Genomic DNA, 20723 nt, shown 5'->3' with positions numbered 1-20723 from the left:
GCGGTATTTCTTAACACCATCGATCATCGCTTTCTGCACAAGGGCCATATTAAATCCCAAAACATTACTGCGAACAGGCAATCAGCAGAGAAATGGGTTGGTTTCAGTGCATTTATGAAGGAAATCTGTATTCTTTGTCCAAAGGCTTGATTTAAGTTTTCCAGTTAGTTATATCAAAAAAATGATTGCAGCAAAAGCTGACACAAAAACTGGCGGCTTGCTAGGTAGTTGTGAGGGCTTGTCACATCTACAGAGCGCTCCGAATTGCTTAAGGATTTAAGTTCGAGCATACAGCCTGTATTTTGACACAGCCCAACCTAGAGTGAAAAAGAAAGAAGGGACAGAGCCAGGCACCCACCAGTCAGCCCCTGTGAAGACGGTAAACAGTCAGCTCTGCAGGAATGTCCAGCCTGGTTCCATGGCTAAGCTGCTCCAATTCTGCTGGCTAAGGGCAGTGATGGGGAGCAGGGAGCCAACACCAGGCAGGCGACCCGGCTGTGGCCTGGGCTATGTGAACAGGGCATGGGAAAGCGGAGGCGACACCATAAGTTGCTGGCCGTGGCGGATAGCAGTGTGAAAGCACCACGGATCTCACAGCTGGGGTAAGCAGGAGCTGTGTGAGAAGTGGCCAAACTGCACAGGCAGTTGCTGGGGTTATTCCGGGGAGCAGAACCTAGCAGGACCATTGGTGCGCCACTAATCCTATGAGCTGAGGCTGCCTTGGTAACGGTATTGAAAACACGAAGTTTGGGTACGCCATGCAGCAAAACTGGGACCCAAGGCAAAACAGTAATTATGGTGGATTGCTTGTTTGCAAGGAGACTTGGGTGGAAAATGGCAGGTCAAGAAACAGGAAAATGGGTAAGTTACACAGTGCCAAGGGGCCTCCAAGCTGTGCCCATCGAGCAGCCCCACACTTCATCACGAGAGTGGGAGCAGAGCAGCAAAATAAACCCATTTTTCTGGTCATACCACGTGGATCAAACCTGCCTTTGGTCACAACATGGTACCACAGCATGCTTTCCCTTGCCAGGAGGGCAGCACCTGGGTGGAGGCGTGGATTGAGCATCACAGCATTTCTGTGTCAGTGCCTGTTCCAGGCAGCTGGCACCAGCCTCTTCCCACCACATCTTAAGACAAACGTTAATTATCTGGGTCAAAAATTCACAGCTGAAAATACCATCTCTCATCAGCCCATCTCCTCAGGAGAAAAAAAAAAAAAGCGGGGGGAGTGTATCCTAATCAGTGGTCTGTAAAGAATAACCAATGCATAAACTCTGTAATCGTTTGCCTAGAAAGCCACCCTCTTGCGTATTATTCTCCTCTCGCAGGGAGATGAGAGGAGTACAGGAAACTCACTTCCAGTTTATTCCTCCTCATTCAAAAGGCAGAAAACCACATGTAAGCCATCATCCAGGTACTCACCAGAAAACAGCTCGGGACATTGCATTTCAAATCAAATAGAGATTCTCTCTTTCCATGAGGGAGAAGAATTATAAATACATAAATAAATAAATATAATAATAAAAAAACCAACCAGAAATAGCGTTATCCACAGATGGAAAGACTGAGTTAATAATTTACTGGATTTTCCTCTGTGTGTCTGGATTTCTGTGGACTCAGCTGTGAATTTTTTTTTTTCCTTGTTTTACTCAGAAAAACAGAGTGACCATCACAACCCTTTCTTTCTGAATTAAGGGTGGAGAGTAGCTGCAACAGCAGAAGGGGAACAGCAGATTTGGAGGTAAGATGCAGACTAGGAAACAACTGGGCGTGCGTACGGAGGGTAACCTTTCTGTTATTTCTTAAGAAGAGTAAGATAGCACTAATAAATCATTGTAGTAATGCCCAAGGGGACAGCCACGGCAGGGAATGGGTTAGTGCACACACAGGCTAGTTAGCTGGCACTGCGGTGAGGAGGGGTATGCTGCAGGCTGCGCCAGTATCATTGCTCTTCACATGGCTCTTTCCTTGCTGGTTGTCAGGCCGGGTTGGCCTCCCACCCAAAGCTCCTGCAAACCTCCCTTTACGGGGTTAACTGACTCTTGTCTTGCTCCTTCCCCCCCCCGACAATTCTCAAGAGTCTTGCTGTGCCCAGGACTCCAGGAAACATAATTTTTCCAGACCCTCCATCTTTCATCTCCAGAGATTTCCCTTCACTCCCTCCTCCAGCTGACATGCTCCTTGGGAGGAAAGGAAATGACCGACATTCCCTGCCTGGGGAGCCCTGTAACTGGCCAAAATTAGAGCATTTGATGGGAAATCTCAGAGGCTTGTTATTCCACTCATCAGACTTTGGGGATCTCCTATTGGACATCACCTCCAAAAAACAGGGAATTCACAGAACGGGTACCTCCCCTGCTGGGCGAGTCTTTAGAAGTATCCTTATTTTTATTAGCCCAAGCCAAACTGAAGGACACAGAAAGCGCTGTTGAATGTCCCTGCTTTCACGGCAGGCTCACGGTTACATCCTGGGTCTCTGCTGTCACCTTCTCTCTTTTGTCACCTCCACCTTTGCCCCTCCCCATCTCTAGCAAATCTCTCTTTTTGTCCTTCTCTTTAGCAAAGGGCTGCAGGGCCCTGAAATCAGCCCGTCTGCAGTGGGTCTGTACCTTCTGAGCAGACCATCAGTGACAGCCAAGAGCACCATCCCCTGCCCTGCAAACAGCCACAGCTCCTGGGAGTTTGGGCAGGACGGATGAGCCCGCAACAGGGACAGGTCATTAAATCTTTTGCTTGCCAGCTCACTTCAAAAGTGGCAGCCCCCTGCAGGATTCATGGTGTCTGTCCTGGTTTGAGGTAAAACAGAACCAACTTTCCGTTCGGTGATTTTGCTTCTTAGCTAAGCCTCTTCTAACTCTCTGATATTAACAGCATATTGTGCCAAAAACTGTTCGTTCTCAGAGTGATAAGAGCAATGTTTACAGCTAGTGCCAAGGAACGGTACGCAGCGAGGCTCTTGCTTATATTTACTGCTGTAACAACCAAGGGCAGCTCATTTTATTATTTGCTCCGTTGGAGTGTCAGAAACAGAAAAGCGTAGAGGGGTCCCACCTGCAGGGAGGAGCGGACAGGACAGGTCACCCAAAATTGACCAACAGGGGTATGCCATCCCATCTGCCGCATGCTCAGTATAAAAGCTGAGGGATCAAAGGGTCAACACTTCCTTCAATGGCTGAAATCCAAGGAGGACCCTGTCTGTTCATCTGCCTTTGATCCCAATCCGTGAGTTCCTGACTCCAGCTGTGGAATCCAGTTCCCACCCGTCGCTGAGTCCAGTCTGGGACTTCCCCAGTGCCTGCCGGTGACATCATCCTGGGAGCTTAATACGGTTTTGTATATACTGTATCTGTTTCATTATTTCCTTTTATTATTATTATTAGTATTTCATTAAAGTAGTTTAGTTCCTTCTAAACTCAGAAATCTTCTTATCTCTCCTCCTCCTCTCCATGTGCAAGAGGTGAGGGGCGAGCATCTGTTGACAGCTATTGGCCAATTTGGCCAAAACCACAACAGTGTCACCTGAGGACCCTACTAAAAACTTCCCAGAGTGAAGAAATGAAGGAAGGGTCCCATCCAGTTTGAGGTTGGCCATGTTCTTCCTAAGCACCTCCAAAAGTGATGGAGGAATAGTTGGTACCCCTGGGCTGCCGAGTCCTATGGAGGTCTGCTCCTGCCGCTCCCCAGCACTAAGGGTGCAACACAGCTATCCCTATGGGTGGGGGAAAGCCCTCCATCCTGCTTCTGACAGGAAAGCAAGAGGCCAGGTCTAGGAGTCCAGGATGCTCCAGCAATGGGAATGCCAACAGTGGAGGTAGGGAAAAGCAAATATCAGCCAGTTCCCAGGAGCTCAGTATTGTTTCTGTGCCTGTATCTGTGCTAATGAGAGAGGTTTCTAGGGATCAAATCACCAAGACTCCTTCCCTTCCCCCAACTTGCCACATAAAGAGTAAAGGAGAGAATCACAGGTTGGTTTCTTTGTAATGGTATCCATATGGCAAGGGGGTATTTTGGCTTTGGGAAGGGGCTTTTTCACTGCCTTCTAGCAGACAGCATGCATCACACCAGCATCATCAGCCCCACAAGTAAACCTGACATGCACAACTCCTCAGCTCTGTCCCAGAGGATACAGTGCCTAGCAGAAAAGCGAAGGAAGGATATAAGCTAAGAGAGACCTTCCTCTCAGACTGAAGCACAAAGCAGTATGTTCATCAAGGCAATAGTGCTTTGTTGAATCAGACTAATCATAGAATCATAGAATGGTTAGTCAGAAAGGACCTTAAAGATCATCTGGTTCCAACCCCCCTGCCCATGGGCAGGGACACCTCCCACTAGACCAGGCTGCTCAAAGCCCCATCCAGCCTGTCCTTGAACAATTCCAGGGATGGGGCATCCACAGCTTCTCTGGGCAGCCTGTTCCAGTGTCTCACCACCCTCAGAGTGGTATTTCTCAGTATTTCTTCCTAATGTCTAATGTAAATCTCCTCTCTTTCAGTTTAAAACGGTTACCCCTCATCCTATCACCGCACTCCCTGATAAAGAGTCCCTCCCCATCTTTCCTGTAGGCTCTGTTCAAGTACTGGAAGGCTGCTATAGGTCTCCCTGGAGTCTTCTCCAGGCTGAACAACCCCAACTCTCTCAGCCTGTCTTCATAGGAGAGGTGCTCCAGCCCCCTGATCATCTTCATTGCTCTCCTCTGGAGTCACTCCAATCAATCAACCATCTCAAAATAAGTCTGCAAAACATCTGCCTAAGTGTGGTTACTCTTAGGGGTCTTCCTCTCAGAACCCCATCTGCCCTTCACTCAGTGATTCCTTGGCTGCCTCTGCCTTGTGCTTGTGTATGGTAACCAGATGGATTCACTAGCAAAACAGCCCATCTAGACTAACAGCAGCAAGAAGAAAGAGTGTTTTGCATGAACATCAGCAGAGGCGTTCAAAAGTGCACTTGATCAAACACACAGGTGAGGGGACCACGCTGTATTTGAGCACAGCAGAAATGCTCCAGGTGGTCTTTTCCCCTCCTGAATAACCTACACGATTCTACAGAATGGTATCCTTCCTAGGGAAACCTTAGCCTGTCTCACATAAACCATTCTGGTCTTGGCCTCCAAAAGGAGATGCCAGATGCTACGACTATGTGGTACGTTGTGACCAAAGGATGCATACATTTCAGGCCAAGATACTGTGGCTTTGTGTTTTTGGCTTCCTTAGACACTGGCATCCTCCTGTAAAGTGCCCTGTACAGCTTTCCCCTTTTCATGTGTGTCTTCTTTCTTCTGCTACGGATGGGTCAGACTGGACTGAAACTGCACTCCAGATACCAAGCCAGTGCGAGGCTAGGGGGAAGGAACATTTAGTCAATAGCCTTTGGTTTTTTGGTAGGGTAAATAGCAGTTTTTTACAGCCCTACTAGCGTCTGGAAAACTTGAGTCAGAGGAGGACTTCTGCAGCTACAACTGTGACTGCACTGACATGCAACAAGCAGCCTTCAGAGTCAGGCAAACATAAGGCACATCACCCCACTGTCCTTCCCAAAATGAGATCATTACGGCTCACAACTCTGGGACATTCATACAGCAGCCACTGTCTGAAATGCTGCAGCCAAAGAGGGAGTCAACATGGCTGAGAAGAAAAGTACTAATAAGATCTGCTTTTTCTGCTTAAACAAAGCTGCAACAGGTGTGGACAACAAACAGCTGGAAACTGCCGGGCACATCCATATCCCTCCCCAGCTCTCCACAGGCAGTGAGCACGCATCGGTCACAAATGACGGGTGGAAGGTTAAATGGTGACAATTAAGCACGTTTCAGTGGGGCAGAGCAAGCCCAGCCAATGTGAAGAGATCGATACCAACTGTGGTCGGATGTGGAAGGTCTCTGCAGGCAGGTCTCTTGGCAGATTTCCTAAACAAAGGAAGACACCGTTTGTTCCCACAGCAGAAAATAGGAGCCAAAGTTGAAGAAGACTCAAGCTGGAGGTATCATGTGTCCGGCTGGAGCATGACACCAGAGACAGCCACTCTCTGGGTGCAGCACCATAGTAACAGCTGCAGTTTGCAGTCCAGACGGCTGTATCACCAGGCCGGGGTGGGGGGAAGAACATTTTGTCCTTCTGTAGCTGGTTTTCTGGGGCAGCCTGCCACACAAGGCAGCTGGACAGCCTCCTGGGCTAACATCGGCCTTGAAGTGTCATCTGAAGAGATGGAAAGCCCTAGAAAAGCAAAAGCCCTAAGGTGCCTGGGGGGATGGATTGAGAAGGGACGCATAGCTTTGCATCAGGTGACCGTGAGTGTATGTATGGCTGGCGTTACCCACTGAAGCTGTTGGGTCGAAAACGGGCTACAGGGGAAGACTCCTGTCCTCTCTTCTCATGTAAATCTCCTGCAGTTTCCTGCTCCTCTCCAAAGCAGGACCCCAGACCTCCTTTCAAACTCTTCCTCTCTCCCTCTTCCCTCCCCAGATGTCAACCTCGGCATGCATCCTCTAAATTTCCACCCTCTCCTGTACCACCCCACTTCCTCACAACCAGCCCCACCTCTTGCTTCTCACAGCTCTGGCCCCCTGCAGCGCCCAGACTCAGACCCCAACACAGGCACTCTCAGTCCCCTTGCCCTCCTGCCATATACCACTGCTGCCCCCCCCGGAAAGAGTCCCAGCCCCACTGCTGTACACCCCCAGTCTTGTGCTCCCTACCTCCCCCGCAAACATTTATATTATTATTGCTCTTTCCCCAGCTAATTATTCATTCCCACCCTGTCCCTGGCCAGAAACCAACCCCCCATCAGTGAAATTGGTGCACAGGCTCGACATTCAGCATTACCTCAAGCAGCAGGAAAGCTGTAGGAAGTTTCCACCCACCCCACTCTCACTCCTGCCCACCATCTGGAAGTTGTGCCAAATGCCACATCTAGTCAGGCCCACCCCGTGCAGGCAGAATGCTTGAGCCGAGAAGCATCATCTTCCATCTGAGTTTTTTTTCTACATTTTCCCCAAATGAATTGCTGCTATCACCTTTGCTCCCACCGCCCTTTACTCAGCTTTACTTTTCCATCCACAATTGGATAAAAGATCTCCTCCCTGCTCCAGTGCTATAGCCCTCAGCATTAGTTTTCAACATTTCCATACATCTTCCTCTGCACCCCAGATAACTGTAATAAAAGCCAGGCTAGAAGGCTATAGAGCATCTAGCTCTTTTCTTCCCCTTACTTTCAGGAAATCCTCACCAGGAATGCAGAAGGCATAAAATGGACAATACGATACTCTAGCATGGAGATCCAATCTCCTGCAAAGCAGGTTTTTATCTGAACAACCGAGGGTGTTGGTGGGCATTGCCTGTCATTTCCCACTTCCTATCACTCACCATCTCCACGTGGATCCAACGTCTACAGGTGAAACAGATGTGCTGCTCCTGACTCCCTCGAATCCAAAAATCCTTCTTTATTCTATTTCCAAAAGCTTGATTTATTTTTTTTTTCCTTCAGCATCATACCAACTTTTTACAACTCCATCAAACCAGCTTTACAACTCCACAGCTCTCCGAAGATCAAATCCAAGTCCAAATTCATCCCAAGGGAAAAGGCCACTCACTTCCACAAGTATATGTTCCGATCCTTCACAATTCTTTTCCATTTATATTTTTAAATTAGGATGCTGTATTTTTGATAGCTGGTGCCAAAGCAACATGCTGTTTTCTTCCATTTCCTTGATGTCAGAAGAACTTGTCTCCTGACTTGAGGAGCTTGGTTATTCCTGTTTTCTGAGAGAAGCAGAAGATGACGAGGTACATATGGTGATGAAGTGATAACTATCTGAGACAGTTGTGAGAGATACAAGCTTGTTCAAAGCCTGCTGGAGTCAGTGGAAAGCTATCACTGACTGCTTTGCCCTCTGGAGTCTCCCTTGGTTCTAAAAGCTTTAGGTTCTTCCCAAGCTTTTGATTTTCAATGGCTGTCCTAAAAGTAAATTTTTAGTCTGATTCCGATCCTGCCGAGCACATTCAGCCTTTACTGCTTTGAACAGTAGTGGCAAAGAGTCCGCTGTGCTCAGGATAAGGCTGTTGTGCGAGTGTTTTTCCAGGGCAGGACAAACAATTCTTAATTATAGTTTTTCATACTGACAGACTTCTCTGAAGTCCAGGGTGCGCACTCATGAATTAATCCTCCTACATCCCCTGTCAAAAAGGCAAACCCTAGCAATCTAACTTCTCAGATGAAACAACCGAGGTCGAGGAGTTAAATGACACGATCAAGCCACAGATGCAAGTGAGTGTTAGAGTCAATAGTAAAAGGCTGCTCTTTGCATAGCAATAAACCAGATGTCTTTCAGCTTGGCGCCTCTCAGTCCCCACGGAAGATAGTCACATACATGAAATTAGGCAGGCACATGAATGCTTTATAAAACTGGGACCCAAATATCTCACATTCACATTTACATTTTTAGACACTGATCAGACACAGTGCTGAAGCATGAGCTCCAGTGCATTTACCACATCCGAAAGTGGCCACAAAATCACCAGCCAGTCCAGCTGTCTCAGGAGTGAGCTTTGCTCAACTGAGCCCTCAAGGAGGGCCTGAATTTCCCTGGGCTGCCTGAGCTTGAGCTGTTGGAACTGGGTGGAAAAAGAGGAGAATGATATTCTGAGGCTCTCAGGTTTGTCCCTTCTTCCCCCTGCTTGGATGGGAAACACCTTTCAGTTGGTGACCTCAGATTAATAAACCTGACTCATGTCTTGGAATTGAGTTTGAGGGGATTATCTGTGTTGGATGGGAGATTTTTGCCTCTTTTTGCAAGTAGGTATTTGTCATTGTTAAGCAGCTCCCTTGATACCAACAAAAGATCACTGTTTTCTGTAGGTAAAATATAAAGGTCCAAATTTTCCAAAGAACTCCTCATGCAGCAGTTCTTTAGATACACCTATGGTAGGCAGACGGATTTGCACTGGAGGTTAGCAACAGCCAAGAGAACAATGGAAAACCCTTCTGCTTCCCATAATGGGAATGCGATTATTGCTAAAATAACTTGCTTAAATAATGGCCTTACCTAAATAATGGCTTTGATCTCCAAAGAAAACAAACACTGCAGACTTATGATGACACAAACCCACCATATCTTCTGGTGGCATGACAGGAATGCTTTTTGCATTTCCTGTGTCGTCCCTGCATTTCCTGCAGGGAATGCATTTTTTCAATGTAATGTGAACACTTCAAAGGCAATCTTTGTATCAAGGCTATTGGCCTCAAGCCATACACCTGCACTTGGTGCAGCCTGAGGATTTGCAGGTACCTCACCGAGGGTCTCTTCTGGGTATAAAACAGTTAAACACGTGAAAAGAAGCATTGTGCTATGTGCACTGAAGTAACCTGGCAAAATGAGATTGACAAATCTCATTTGGCAATTTTCTTTTTTTCTTTTTTTCTCTTTTGAAAGCCGTGTTTGAATTAAATAGGGCCAGATCTCTGCGATCCAAGGGATGCTTTACAAGAATTGGCAGGGGTTGGCCATAGACTCCAGCAATTTACTTTGGCCAATGTGTGTGGCTGCAGATCTGGTAGAGGAAGGTATTGGAAGTGAACAGATCAATATCATCTGCCTTAATGGCCACCACAAGCATGGGTTTTCCTATAGATCAGAGCCCGTAGGAGGTCTGGGAGATGGTAGCATGCACACCACACAACCTGTTGTCTATGACTAATGGATCTCAAGCCACCAAGGTCTTCTCTAAAGACAGAAAGACAAACCACCAGTCAAAAACTCCCTGCATGGACTGCAATCATCCTTAGGGGATGACACTATGTAATTCAAATGATATTGTAGTGACAGATTGGACAACTGTGGGGAAAATTCATACCCTTGCAGTCGATTGGAGAATGAAAGCCATCCTGAAGATGAACGCAGTGGAATGCTTTCAGAGACCATAGCATATTGCCGTAAATAATGTACAGTACAGACCACCCAAAACTATTAATATAACTACTGTTTACCCTGTGGGAGAGACCAAAAGGTGCAGAATGCTTTTTAAGCATTGCTCTTTACTCAGAAAGTCCCCAGTTCAATCCAAGTGATGTTTTCTTAAAAGCCAATGTTTTGCTATGACTCACATGACAAGGAGGCTAATAAAGTTGTCCTGGAAGGCAATACTTTGTACTGAGATTCTACAGTTCCCCCCTTGCCATGTCCTTCAACCCATCACCTTAGCTTCTCCCTTTCATCCCAAAGAAGGCACCATCAAACGTGATGACCAACCCCAGTCCTTCTGAATTCAGTCCCGTCCTTCAGCCACGAAGGTGTCTTCATCTCCAGTGCCCACAGTCTGCTGGAAGCAGTACTGAGAGCAGTGCTGAACGCTGGATCGATGAGGATTCAATTGGACCAGCCTGGGCAGGGGTTTTATGTTGTGTGCCACACACCCCCAAGAAGTACGCTGGATTTGCCATCCCGGTTTCTGAGGTGCAGGCTTTCTCCTGAGTGCCTGACTTGACCAATTCACAGGCAGCAATAATGTGATTAAACAGCGCTTGTTTTAGCCTTGTTTTCTAAGAAAACAAGAGCTTATGTGGTTACGCTACCTGTTATCTGTTTGTTCATCTGTCTGCTTCCCGTAATATCCTTTGAACTGGTTAGTGAATTTCAAACAACAGTAGGACAGAGGTCATAGGGAAAATGAGGTTAATGGAAATCTGCACTTTATTAATGCTATTAATGCTAGTTCCGAGAGAAAGACAGGGAGAAGCATATCCCTTTGGGCAGCAGTGAGCACTGGCAAGTGGTCCATTCATCTAGGCACTTTTTTTGCCTGCCAGAGGTACCCACCAGGACACAAATGGGAGATGGCAGACACTGATAGGAATGCATGAGGTAGGGCCAAAAGTGTGAAGCCATAAGAATGGAGGCTTAACAAAACATTATACTTTTTGCTACCATTGGTGGAAGCTCCTTGTGATTCATGTGCCCTGCTAACAGGCAAACAAGGACATCGTTTTCTTGGTGATTCAACACCAACAACACAGCTGGTCCCTTTGAAATTCTGCCAGCTCCAACTAGAGGCCTCCTTCATTTTCTTTGCTGGAAGAGGGAAGAGCTCCTGGTTACCAAAGGGCAACTCTTTGGTAAATACCCAGATTGCTGCCTCAGCATCACAGACAGAGAAGGTATTATGAAGAAAACAGCTGAACCAAGTTCTGGCATGGCATTCACTGTTGACTGCCCTTTCCTGAGTCTGTGTCAATCCCAGCAAGAGCTTTTTTGCGGCATACAGGGCACTGAGCTCCATTGCGATGTTTAACCCTGAGGCATCGCTGGTTGTTTCGGTAGTCACTCAAAATGTAGAAGGCTCTTGTGGGCTTTCAGTGACAAAGGACTGGCTCTTGGCAGTAGCTGCTTGTTATCACACTAAAAATCTCAAGGTATAAATATGAGTTCATTTCTCTCAGAAATTGACATTATCTTAGACAAGATGTAGGGGGTGAAGCCAGAAAGCCAGGTGGTCAAAAACATCTCAAACTTCTTTAATCAGCCATCTAGCATTTCAGAATTTGAGGAGGGATGGTGATGCATGAGTACATTGCTCAGCATTTGGTCAAAGTGTCACCATTTTACGCAAAGGTTTTTTTACTGGTTTTGCCCCCAACATGTCAAATAATTCCTCAGAGCAGAGGGCAGAGATCTGCCACATCCCGGCTGGCTGCAGACTGAGGTGCTTCTTTGAATTGTTTTCCCTTTCATGCTGCTTGAGCTCTGCGTGTCTCACAGACTGTTACTCTGTGGTCCATATTCCACAGGTTAAAAATACTAATCTAGCCCACACGAGCTTTGTAAACGCGTGAACACTATTTTAACCACCCCTATTATTTCCAGGCCTGAATATCCTACTTTCTCCCAGGCAATCTTTTCAAATGTTTCAGTACCTTACCAAGTGGAAAACATCTAATCTAAATTTCCCTTCCTGTAATTTCAGCCTGCTGCTTTTACCTTATCCACCATGGACAGAGAGAACAGATTATGCCTTTCCCTCCTGAAGCACTCTTGTAATTACATGGAAAAGGATCATATGACCCCCAAGTTGCCTCTTTTCTAAATTAAAACAACCCTGGCTTTTGTTCATCCTTCCTTGTAAGTCCTGCTGCCTGTGTAACTTGTTTGTTTTGAGATAGGCCTACCTGCTGGATAAAGCAAAAGTGCAACAGTCTACCTTCTCATTAGAGCTGAGCAGGGATTACTGCCACCAAGTGTGAAGAAAATGTTCTGGTCTTATAGACCATACATTTTTGGGACCCGGAGCTAGAAATACCTAGATTCAAATGCAAGTTCTGCTGCTGCCAGTCTGTCTGATCCTAGGTAAATTGAATCCCAGTTCACCGCGCCTTCACTTGACAGACAGCTCTGGAAATAACAATTTGCTTAACTTAGCATAGCAGGACCAAGGTTAACGTAAAGTTGAGACTGTGCAGATGTTGTAAAGTCTGGTGGAAGAGCTCACTGTTATTACAGACGTCCATGTGGATAGGTGTTCTCTTTTAGAAGTTATTTTAAAAACTTTGCTCTGAAATACTACAGGTGTCTTTAAAAATCAAAGTTCTTTGAGAGTGACTACATCAAAGTGCTGGCATATCAGTAGCTTCCAAGTAAATGTGGGGAAGTGCAGGACTTCAGAATACCAGGAATCCCATGCGTAAGTATTGATATATGAAGCCCTCCAAGTGAATGATTAAACCGATTTGCCTAACATCGCTGTGACTCATGGATTTCCTAGTATCAAGCCAGCGGAGCCTGCTGTGAGGATTCTCCCTACAGTAGGTGTAGTCCTCCTCCCTAGAAGATGATTAGGAGTATCAGAATGCTTTCTGGTTCAGGCTGGTCTTTTTATTTTTGTATCGCTACAGGACAGATCCACATGGAATCACTCAAACGCTTACTGATAAGACTTTTCTTCCAGACTGGAACTTTCTACACAATCACCTTCCTTTAGTTGTATTGGCCAAGAGACTCTGTATCAAAGCTTTGCTCAGAGTTTTATAGGGTTCCTAACTTAAAAAGAGAAGGATTTGGTTTATTCTGGTTTTAAGACATTAAATTATAAGAGAGATCTCTCTGCAATAACAATCACAGAGAATGCCGTTCCACAGCATTTTCTGAGATAGTTGGGGCATATTAAAAGACATTAAAAGTTTTTACTCTTTATTGAAAGGATGACTCCCACATGGGTAGATGTAAGCAAGCGAAAATAAGCCTGTTATTTTTTTGTAAAATGGAGTGGGCACTGATGTAAGTTACAATGTCCAGGTGAGCCAAGTCCACTTGCAAACATTCTTCACATTCCACGTCCACTCAACTTGTATCTGTCAACCTGCAGTTTATTCAGGCGCTACGTTCGCTCCTGTGTGGCAGCAGGAGTGCTGAGGTGAATTTCACAGCTCCTGTTGCCCAGTGCCACTCTAGGGATTGCTTTGAGGAGCACAGTGGCAGAACTTGTCTGTTCTGCTCCCAGCCTCCCTATTCTTAGCCCATCAGTTTATTTAACTGAGCTATACCCTGCTCAGCACGTTCAACCTGTGTCAGCCATGTCTTACTCACAGATAGATGAAGTAGTCCAGCCTTCAGCTGTGCTCATGGCACCAGGATTCAGATGGGAAGGACAAATGGTGATGACGCCATCCTGGACAGATGCGGAGGTAGCTGACAAGTACTGCTGCAAACTTCCCTTGTGTAATTAGCATAGACCTGCAGCTCATTACCCTAAGGAGCAGCAGTGCCTCCTGAACTTTGGCGAGAGACATCGTATAACAGGGGAACTTCTCATCTTGCAATACCAAGAAAAGCAAGTTTTCCAAGGCTTGAGGGAAGATGAACTAAGACAGAAGCAGAAGTCTATTATCAGTACTCATTTCAATGCAACTCCAGCCAAAGGAAGCCTTGAAAGTGGTTATTTACAGAGACTGGAAGAGGGAACAACTTTTCCAGGCAAGTGGGACAAGACTGGTTTTCTACAGGAAAGAGATGTTTATCTAAGCAATGCATCAATAATTAAGAGAGGAGAGTTACTGGAGTTGATAATTCAGCCTTTCTTAGAAATCTCACCCATTATTTGGGGCTTTTTGTTTATGAAAAATCCTCCAGGATTTAACCTCAAACTGGAGGGTTGAATTAGGGCACAGGAGCTTGCTCTCAACAAAAGAGCAACAAGACTTGCAGCCTCTAACCCCAAGGAGGCCAAGCACAGCCCTCGCGGAGTTCCTTTCATTAACACAGCCATTGGGACTTTCGCTGCAGGCTGTGGGTCAATGTCATAAGTGGTATTACTGGTATTACAGCGGATCACAGATAAAGAGATAAAGAACAAAATACCTAGAAATTACAGGCTTACTATGTGCCAGCATTGATGGCTCTCCACCCAGGTTAACCAGGCCCACAGCAAATCAGCAACGCTTTTCTTCCACGTTAGGCATTGCGGGGGTCAGGCAGGGAAAAAGGGGTCAGCACAGGGAAAAGGGGCCAGCGGGTCAGTCAGGGCTTCCCCCTGGCACAACCACAGGAACAAGACAATGCGAGGGGATGCACTTGTCTGAGAGTGGCCTGCTTGCACTCATCTTGGATCCAAGGTGGGAAAGGGTAAAAGAAATCACCCAAGAAAGGAAAGTGGTCCCTATTAACTTCCCCTCTCTCTTATGCCTGCCCAGGACCGTGTCTTTTCTCCACCTCTGGGCTGGGCCTGGCATGGGGCTGCAAGGTAAGAAGGTGCTTTCCGCAGGTAGATGTCTTGTGTTGGACTCCACCTTCCTTCATACAAATCTGATGCAATGGGTACTTTTGCTTGTCTCTTCCACCACATAAGGCCTCAGACAGGTTAGGAGGCACAGTTCCATCCTCAGCTGAAATAATCCTGGATTCCTCCGAGGATTTCTCCAAGTTAAGCATGTTCAGATCTGTGCGTAGAAGACCAAGTAGAAAACCCAGAAAACACCTGCCAGAGGAATGGTGGGGTGGCCCTGAAAGATTGATCTCTGCCACCTGGCTTTACCTCCTCTGATAGCAGAGAAGTTAGAGCCTGCCTTAAGGCAATACTTAGCTCCCATCTTATACTCACTTCTCTGCAAGCAAACCTGGGTTCAGAACACAAGTGCAACCTCGGCTAAATCCTAGAGAAAATCTCCCTCCGCACCTCCAGAAGACAGCTTACTGTATACTGAAAACAGAATCAAATAAGAGAAGGCTGTAGAGAATTTTAACATAAGAAAGAGGATCTGGGTATTTTATCAGCATCCTTTCAGATCCTAGTATTATTGGGGAAAATGTTAATTGAGCTAGCTAGTGCCTGTGAAGTTAAAAGTCAAACCATCTAGGTCTTCCTCGTGTAAACCTTCATCTGCGTGTTCATGTTGTCTCCTTTCATGATCTTTCTAGCACAGACCTCCCAGTTTCTCAGCTCCATAGTTCTTGAAATACCCACAGTGGCAGAAGCTACCTTATGTCACTCCGTCTGTGAAAACATGCAAGCAGGGCATTCATTTTTTTGTCTAATTAACTAAACACTAAAATTTAACTAATTAACTAATTGACTAAAAGCAATATTTCCTTCCCAAATTTTAAAAATATCATACACAAAGCCCACGTAGATATTCTTACAGTGGCCAAGTAATAAGCACAAGCAATTAATACAGTCTTTAAATACTTTATATATAATATTTATGGCCTGTTGATAGGGAAGATGTTTTTTTAATCAGAGGTTTGGAATAAAAGCATTTTACTATACAAAAATGGAGGATTTCAGTATGTGTGTTATCTTTAACACGTCCCTTCTTTTGGAATCATTAAACCATCACAGATTTTACACGGGAAAAAAAAAAGAAAGGAAAAATCCGTTCACCAAGTTTCTAAGAAACACGTCTTCTAAAAAAGAACATGGAACATATCTACATGTTTTCTTTTGGACTTAATTCAAACAGATGTAGTGGCCTGTTACCCAGTTTCTGCTACAGCTACTTGCAAGATGAGTGGAGAATGACACAGTAAAATTATCTCCTCCTAGTGCTGATAGAAACAACAACACAAGGCGTCACCATATCAGACATCAGGCCCAAACATTTTTAAAAATCAAGCAGTATGAAGCAGCTCTCTATTCCCTCCCAGATAGCCCTAAGTGCCTGCTCTGCCCTTTATCTTCTCACTGTGCAGCAGCGGATGGCTGCGGTCTCCCAGCCCGGCCAAGGCAGCTGGTGGCCTCCACCCTGGTGTGGTCAGGGGCTGTGTCAAACGCTGGCACGTATTTGGATGAATAAATCCAGAGTGGACAGACTTGCTTTCCCAGAGAGATAAAGCACTAGGCTGCTCTCCCACTGCCTTCTCCAGCAACACAAAAACATGAGACCAACTTTTCTTGATGCTCATTCACTGCCTGGTAAGGCACCTGAACATGCCTCTGGTTCAAGCGTGTCCTCAGGCCCTGGGTACAAAGAACACTAACGTGACTCTTACCACCCATAAACACAGAGATGACACTGGTTCTTGTAGGCATTCTCAGTGCCACACAATAAATATTTATATACAATGCAGTTTGTTTTCATGAGATGAGGAATGCAAACTGGCTAGGAAAAGCAGGGCAGAAAATACCAAGTCTGATAAGCTGTTATTCAGATTTCCATGTGGAACAGCTGAGAGAATGGAAACCAGAGGATATTTACATGTTCTGGCCTACTGGGAATGTACCAAGAGGCTGCATTACATTCAGGAATGTTGCCTTGTGTGCAAACCAGGAAACCCCTTTTTGCTTGCTCACCCAGCAGCACAACTAGAGAAAGGAAGGGCAGTGCTCAGCACGAGAGATTTGTGAAAACGTAACAGTGGAAAACACCATGTCTTACGCTCACACCAAACAAGCTTGTTGCACGCCTTTCTCAAGCCTATCAATGGCACTGCACTATGTAATGGAAACCCTGCTGCCATTGAACGTGGGCGGTGAGTTACTCCCTCCTGTGCTTTTGAAAATTACCTTTCTGAGGAAGGAATTTAAGCTGAAGGATCTATGGAGAAATAGAGGGAAATTTCCTTGTTCTATCCTTCATGCAATAGGAAACTGAAAGCTGTGATTCACGAACGGGAACAACTCCCCTAGCACAGGAGCTGGTACTGAGCTTTCTCATTTTCCAAAACCTCTGAGTCACTTTCTCTGTGTCTAAGCAAACGTTGCAAATGAAGGTTAAGCTGCCCTTGAAAGCATTAAGTCCTTTGGTACACTTAGACTACAAAGGAGATTAAAAAATCCTGTCCAGTGCTTGCCCACATTCACGAGTCACAGAGCAGACTAAAAGTGTTTCCTGTTCCGTGAGAAAATGCAAATGGATGAAAATGTTGCATGCAGGGAGTACAACACATAAATGCACTACACCACACAAATTGCCTTCTTGCATTTTGTCTCCACGGGGCTTTGGCTTCCACCAGTAACAAAAGTTTTTAAAAAACCATTTCAACTCAGGCAGCTCTGGCAGTCACAGCTTCATAAATCGAAAATTTAATTTGGATCATCAATTCATTACCAAAATTAAAACTTCCCATCAAAAGGCATTTGTAGCAGATACTATCCACTATCATTTCTATGACAAGATCAACACTGTCATTCCCAGATGTCCAATACCATCTGGGAGTTGTGAAATTTACGTCTGTGAAGCACCGCTCCTGTTTACCATTCTGTGTATTGGCCAACAGACCTGTGAGTGGCAGGCAAGAGCTGGAGGTACAGTCCTCTCGTTTCACCACTGGCTCTGACACATCCATGTGGAAAGAAGAACATACCCCCAGACTTCTAGAAGAACATGAATGAGAAAATACTAGGGGGTATGCTGAATTCAAGTTCCAGGCAAAAATGCAGAGCTGAAAGAACAGTCTTTTCAAAAATTTGTGTCTAAGTCTGTCCTTATCCCTATCCTTAGCTGCACTTAAAAGCAGTTTTCTCAAATTTACTTGCTGCATAAAATCATTTGCTGAATTGTTTCAGGGAATCATTTCAGCCTTTCACTGAGTTCCAGTGCAGTTTCTTGTACATTTTAGCTCTGCACCGTGTTGAACTGCTTTGCTCAAATATGAAAATCACATTCACCTTTCTATTCCCTGAGTACACAAAAGAAATATAAAAGCAAAGCTTCTTATTGACTACTCAGGTTAGCAAGAACAAAACCTTCTTTTTATGACTACTCAATTCAAATCCTGGCTTGTGTGATCGTTCCTGATGAGAAAGCAAACACGGGAAAAGTTCAAAAAATAAAAATAAAAGCTTTTGAAAATGTGAAGCAATATTCCAGTACAGCATGGCTACGAACAACATTACTCCATCCATGTAATAAGATAAACAAAGGAGAACCTTAAATATTTTGGAGTTTGCCATCTCATTCCCTGCCTTCAGCTGAGATGCAATTTGCTCATAAGTGAAAAAAAAACAGATGCCAAACCAACCTTAAACTGGCAATAACTGCATCAGTAATCACTTTACAAGTGTGCTTCTGCCATAGAAACTATGAGAATTATTCATGCCATATTGCAAAAACACTTTAGCATGTATCATGCTAGTTCTTCTGACATAAAAGATGTAACCAAGGATACCGCTTGCAAACGAACATATAACATACATGCAGTGCAGATGCTTCATTCTTTCCACACCACTCTTTTAATGTGTGTGTTAGAACTAGTTTCTCAATCTCATTTCCATTTAGACAGCCTTTCTTCCTGGGCTTGTCTTTAACAAAGAGAAAAAATGTCCGTAACTGTAAGCAAAAGCATGAAAGCTCCATAGGCATGAATTCATCATTTTCCTCTTCACTTTAATTCCATGCGTAGGCCCTCTAAATTAATTACTTGGGGTGGAGAAAGGAGCGTGCTGCCCTTATTAAGAGGAATCATGAAAGGTACTGCCTTGTTACTACAGGTAGTCTTCCATGAGCCACCCTTTGCTGGGATTTGTCTCCCACGGGTAAAACACTGGATGCACTGACACCAATGGAAATTTTATCTTTAGTTTGGCCAATATTTAATTCTGCAAAGGTACACAGTCTCAGCCATCAGAAAAATCCCGCCCCTAGGTAACCGTGTGGTAGTAGGAACTGCGTGGTTGGGCATACAGCTGTAATGGGGTGACAGTGCTTGGCACTGTACACACCTGGCACAAAGCTTGGATTTACCCAAAAGAATGCTACAGAAAACAGCCACAGGGCTTTCTTCCGGAGGAGGGCTGTATGGATTTCTGTCCATACAATTTGAAGCTTGATCCTGCAAATGGTGGAGGGTGGATGATTTACTGAGTGATTTGCCCCAGGGCAACCTGCGGGTAACAAAGAGTCCCAGGTCTCCCCAACAGTCAGGATACTTTTTTATTGTATTCAGGCACTCAGACAGAGGCAAAAGCAACAAATTTCAGGCACTGAAGCCTGGTAACTTGAATGAGCATTTCTTCTCAGGTGTGCACTCATATTCCATCCATCCATCCATCCACCCATAGAATCATATAATCATAGAATAGTTTGGGTTGGAAGGGACCTTTAAAGGTCATCTAGTCCAGCCTCCCCTGCAATGAGCAGGGACATCTTCAACTACATCAGGTTGCTCAGACCCCCGTCCAACCTGACCTTGAATGTTTCCAGGGCTGGCACATCTACCACCTCTCTGGGCAAACTCTTCCACTGTTTCCCACCCTCATTGTAAAAAAATTCTTCCTTATAGCTAGTCTAAATCTTCCTGTTTGCACTGGTGGAGTTCGCAGTCCTGAGGAATATGGGTCAGGCAAAGAGTAAAGTCAGGACCCTGAATTTTAGGAAAGCAAACTTCCATCTCTTCAAGGATTTAGTCAGTAGGACCCCCTGGGAAACTGCCCTCAGGGACAAGGGAGCAGAACAGAGCTGGCAGATCTTTAAGGACACTTTCTATAGATCAGAAGAGCTCTTGATCCCCAGGTGTAAGAAATCAGGAAAGGAAGGCAAGAGACCAGCATGGCTGAGTTGAGACCTGCTGGTCAAACTAAAGGGCAAGGAAGAGAGGCACAGGCAGTGGAAGTAGGGACAGGTATCCTGGGAAGAGTACAGGGACGCTGACTCAAGCAGCGTTCCTAAGGCTTCCCTAAGAGGAGTGTCTGGCCAGCATATCGGACCCTCTATTCCCCTCAGAAGGGAGTTGCCTACAACTATAATCCATTTTTCTGTCATTGTGGAGGTGGTCGTGACACAGGGCGTAGGCCTTTCTGACCTTGTCAGCACCTCAGCTGATGATGGCCCATCATCCACATCATCATCCATTGACTGGCCTTCACATCCAGAGCCTCGGACCTGTTGTACAGAGGCACTTTGGAAGGTGAAGTAGACATGGAGGGGGTTCACCAGCTGCCCTGAGCAGGTGGACTTGCCCCCATTGACTCCTTCCTACTGCCTTCTGCCTGGTGGGGGAAGGATACAGGATCCCCATGATCTTGGATTTCTCCTGGTGGTTGTTCCCGTTTCATCCACCCACCCATCCATCCACCCAACCGTTCACTCATCTGTCCACTCATCTATCCATCCGTCCATCCATCCACCCACCCATCCGTCCGTCCATCCACCCACCCCATCCCACTCCCGCGCAACGAAAAAACAGGAATCCCACGCCCTCCGCGGCGGTTCAGTTCGCTGCTGACCCACGCCGGGGGACGGGCTGCCGAGACCGCCCCAACGGCCGCCCCGCCCCCGGGCCGTCCGTCTGCCCGCCCGCCCTCCCA

At 45.9% G+C, this 20723-nt stretch overlaps 1 protein-coding gene across 1 annotated transcript in view; it reads right to left on the bottom strand.

Moving 5' to 3' along the window:
- The window catches only part of LOC128902495 (PH and SEC7 domain-containing protein 3-like), a 124558-nt gene extending 117147 nt beyond the window's left edge, over positions 1-7411 (bottom strand). Inside the window, exon 1 of the mRNA XM_054185636.1 lies at positions 7362-7411. Coding sequence (XP_054041611.1) covers positions 7362-7364 — 3 coding nt within the window. The 5' untranslated portion in view covers positions 7365-7411. The remainder of the gene's footprint in view (positions 1-7361) is intronic.
- Positions 7412-20723: the final 13312 nt, after the last annotated feature.

This window comes from Rissa tridactyla, chromosome Z, assembly GCF_028500815.1.
Source record: "Rissa tridactyla isolate bRisTri1 chromosome Z, bRisTri1.patW.cur.20221130, whole genome shotgun sequence".
Lineage (NCBI taxonomy): Eukaryota > Metazoa > Chordata > Aves > Charadriiformes > Laridae > Rissa > Rissa tridactyla.
This window is presented reverse-complemented; position numbering and strand designations above follow the sequence as displayed.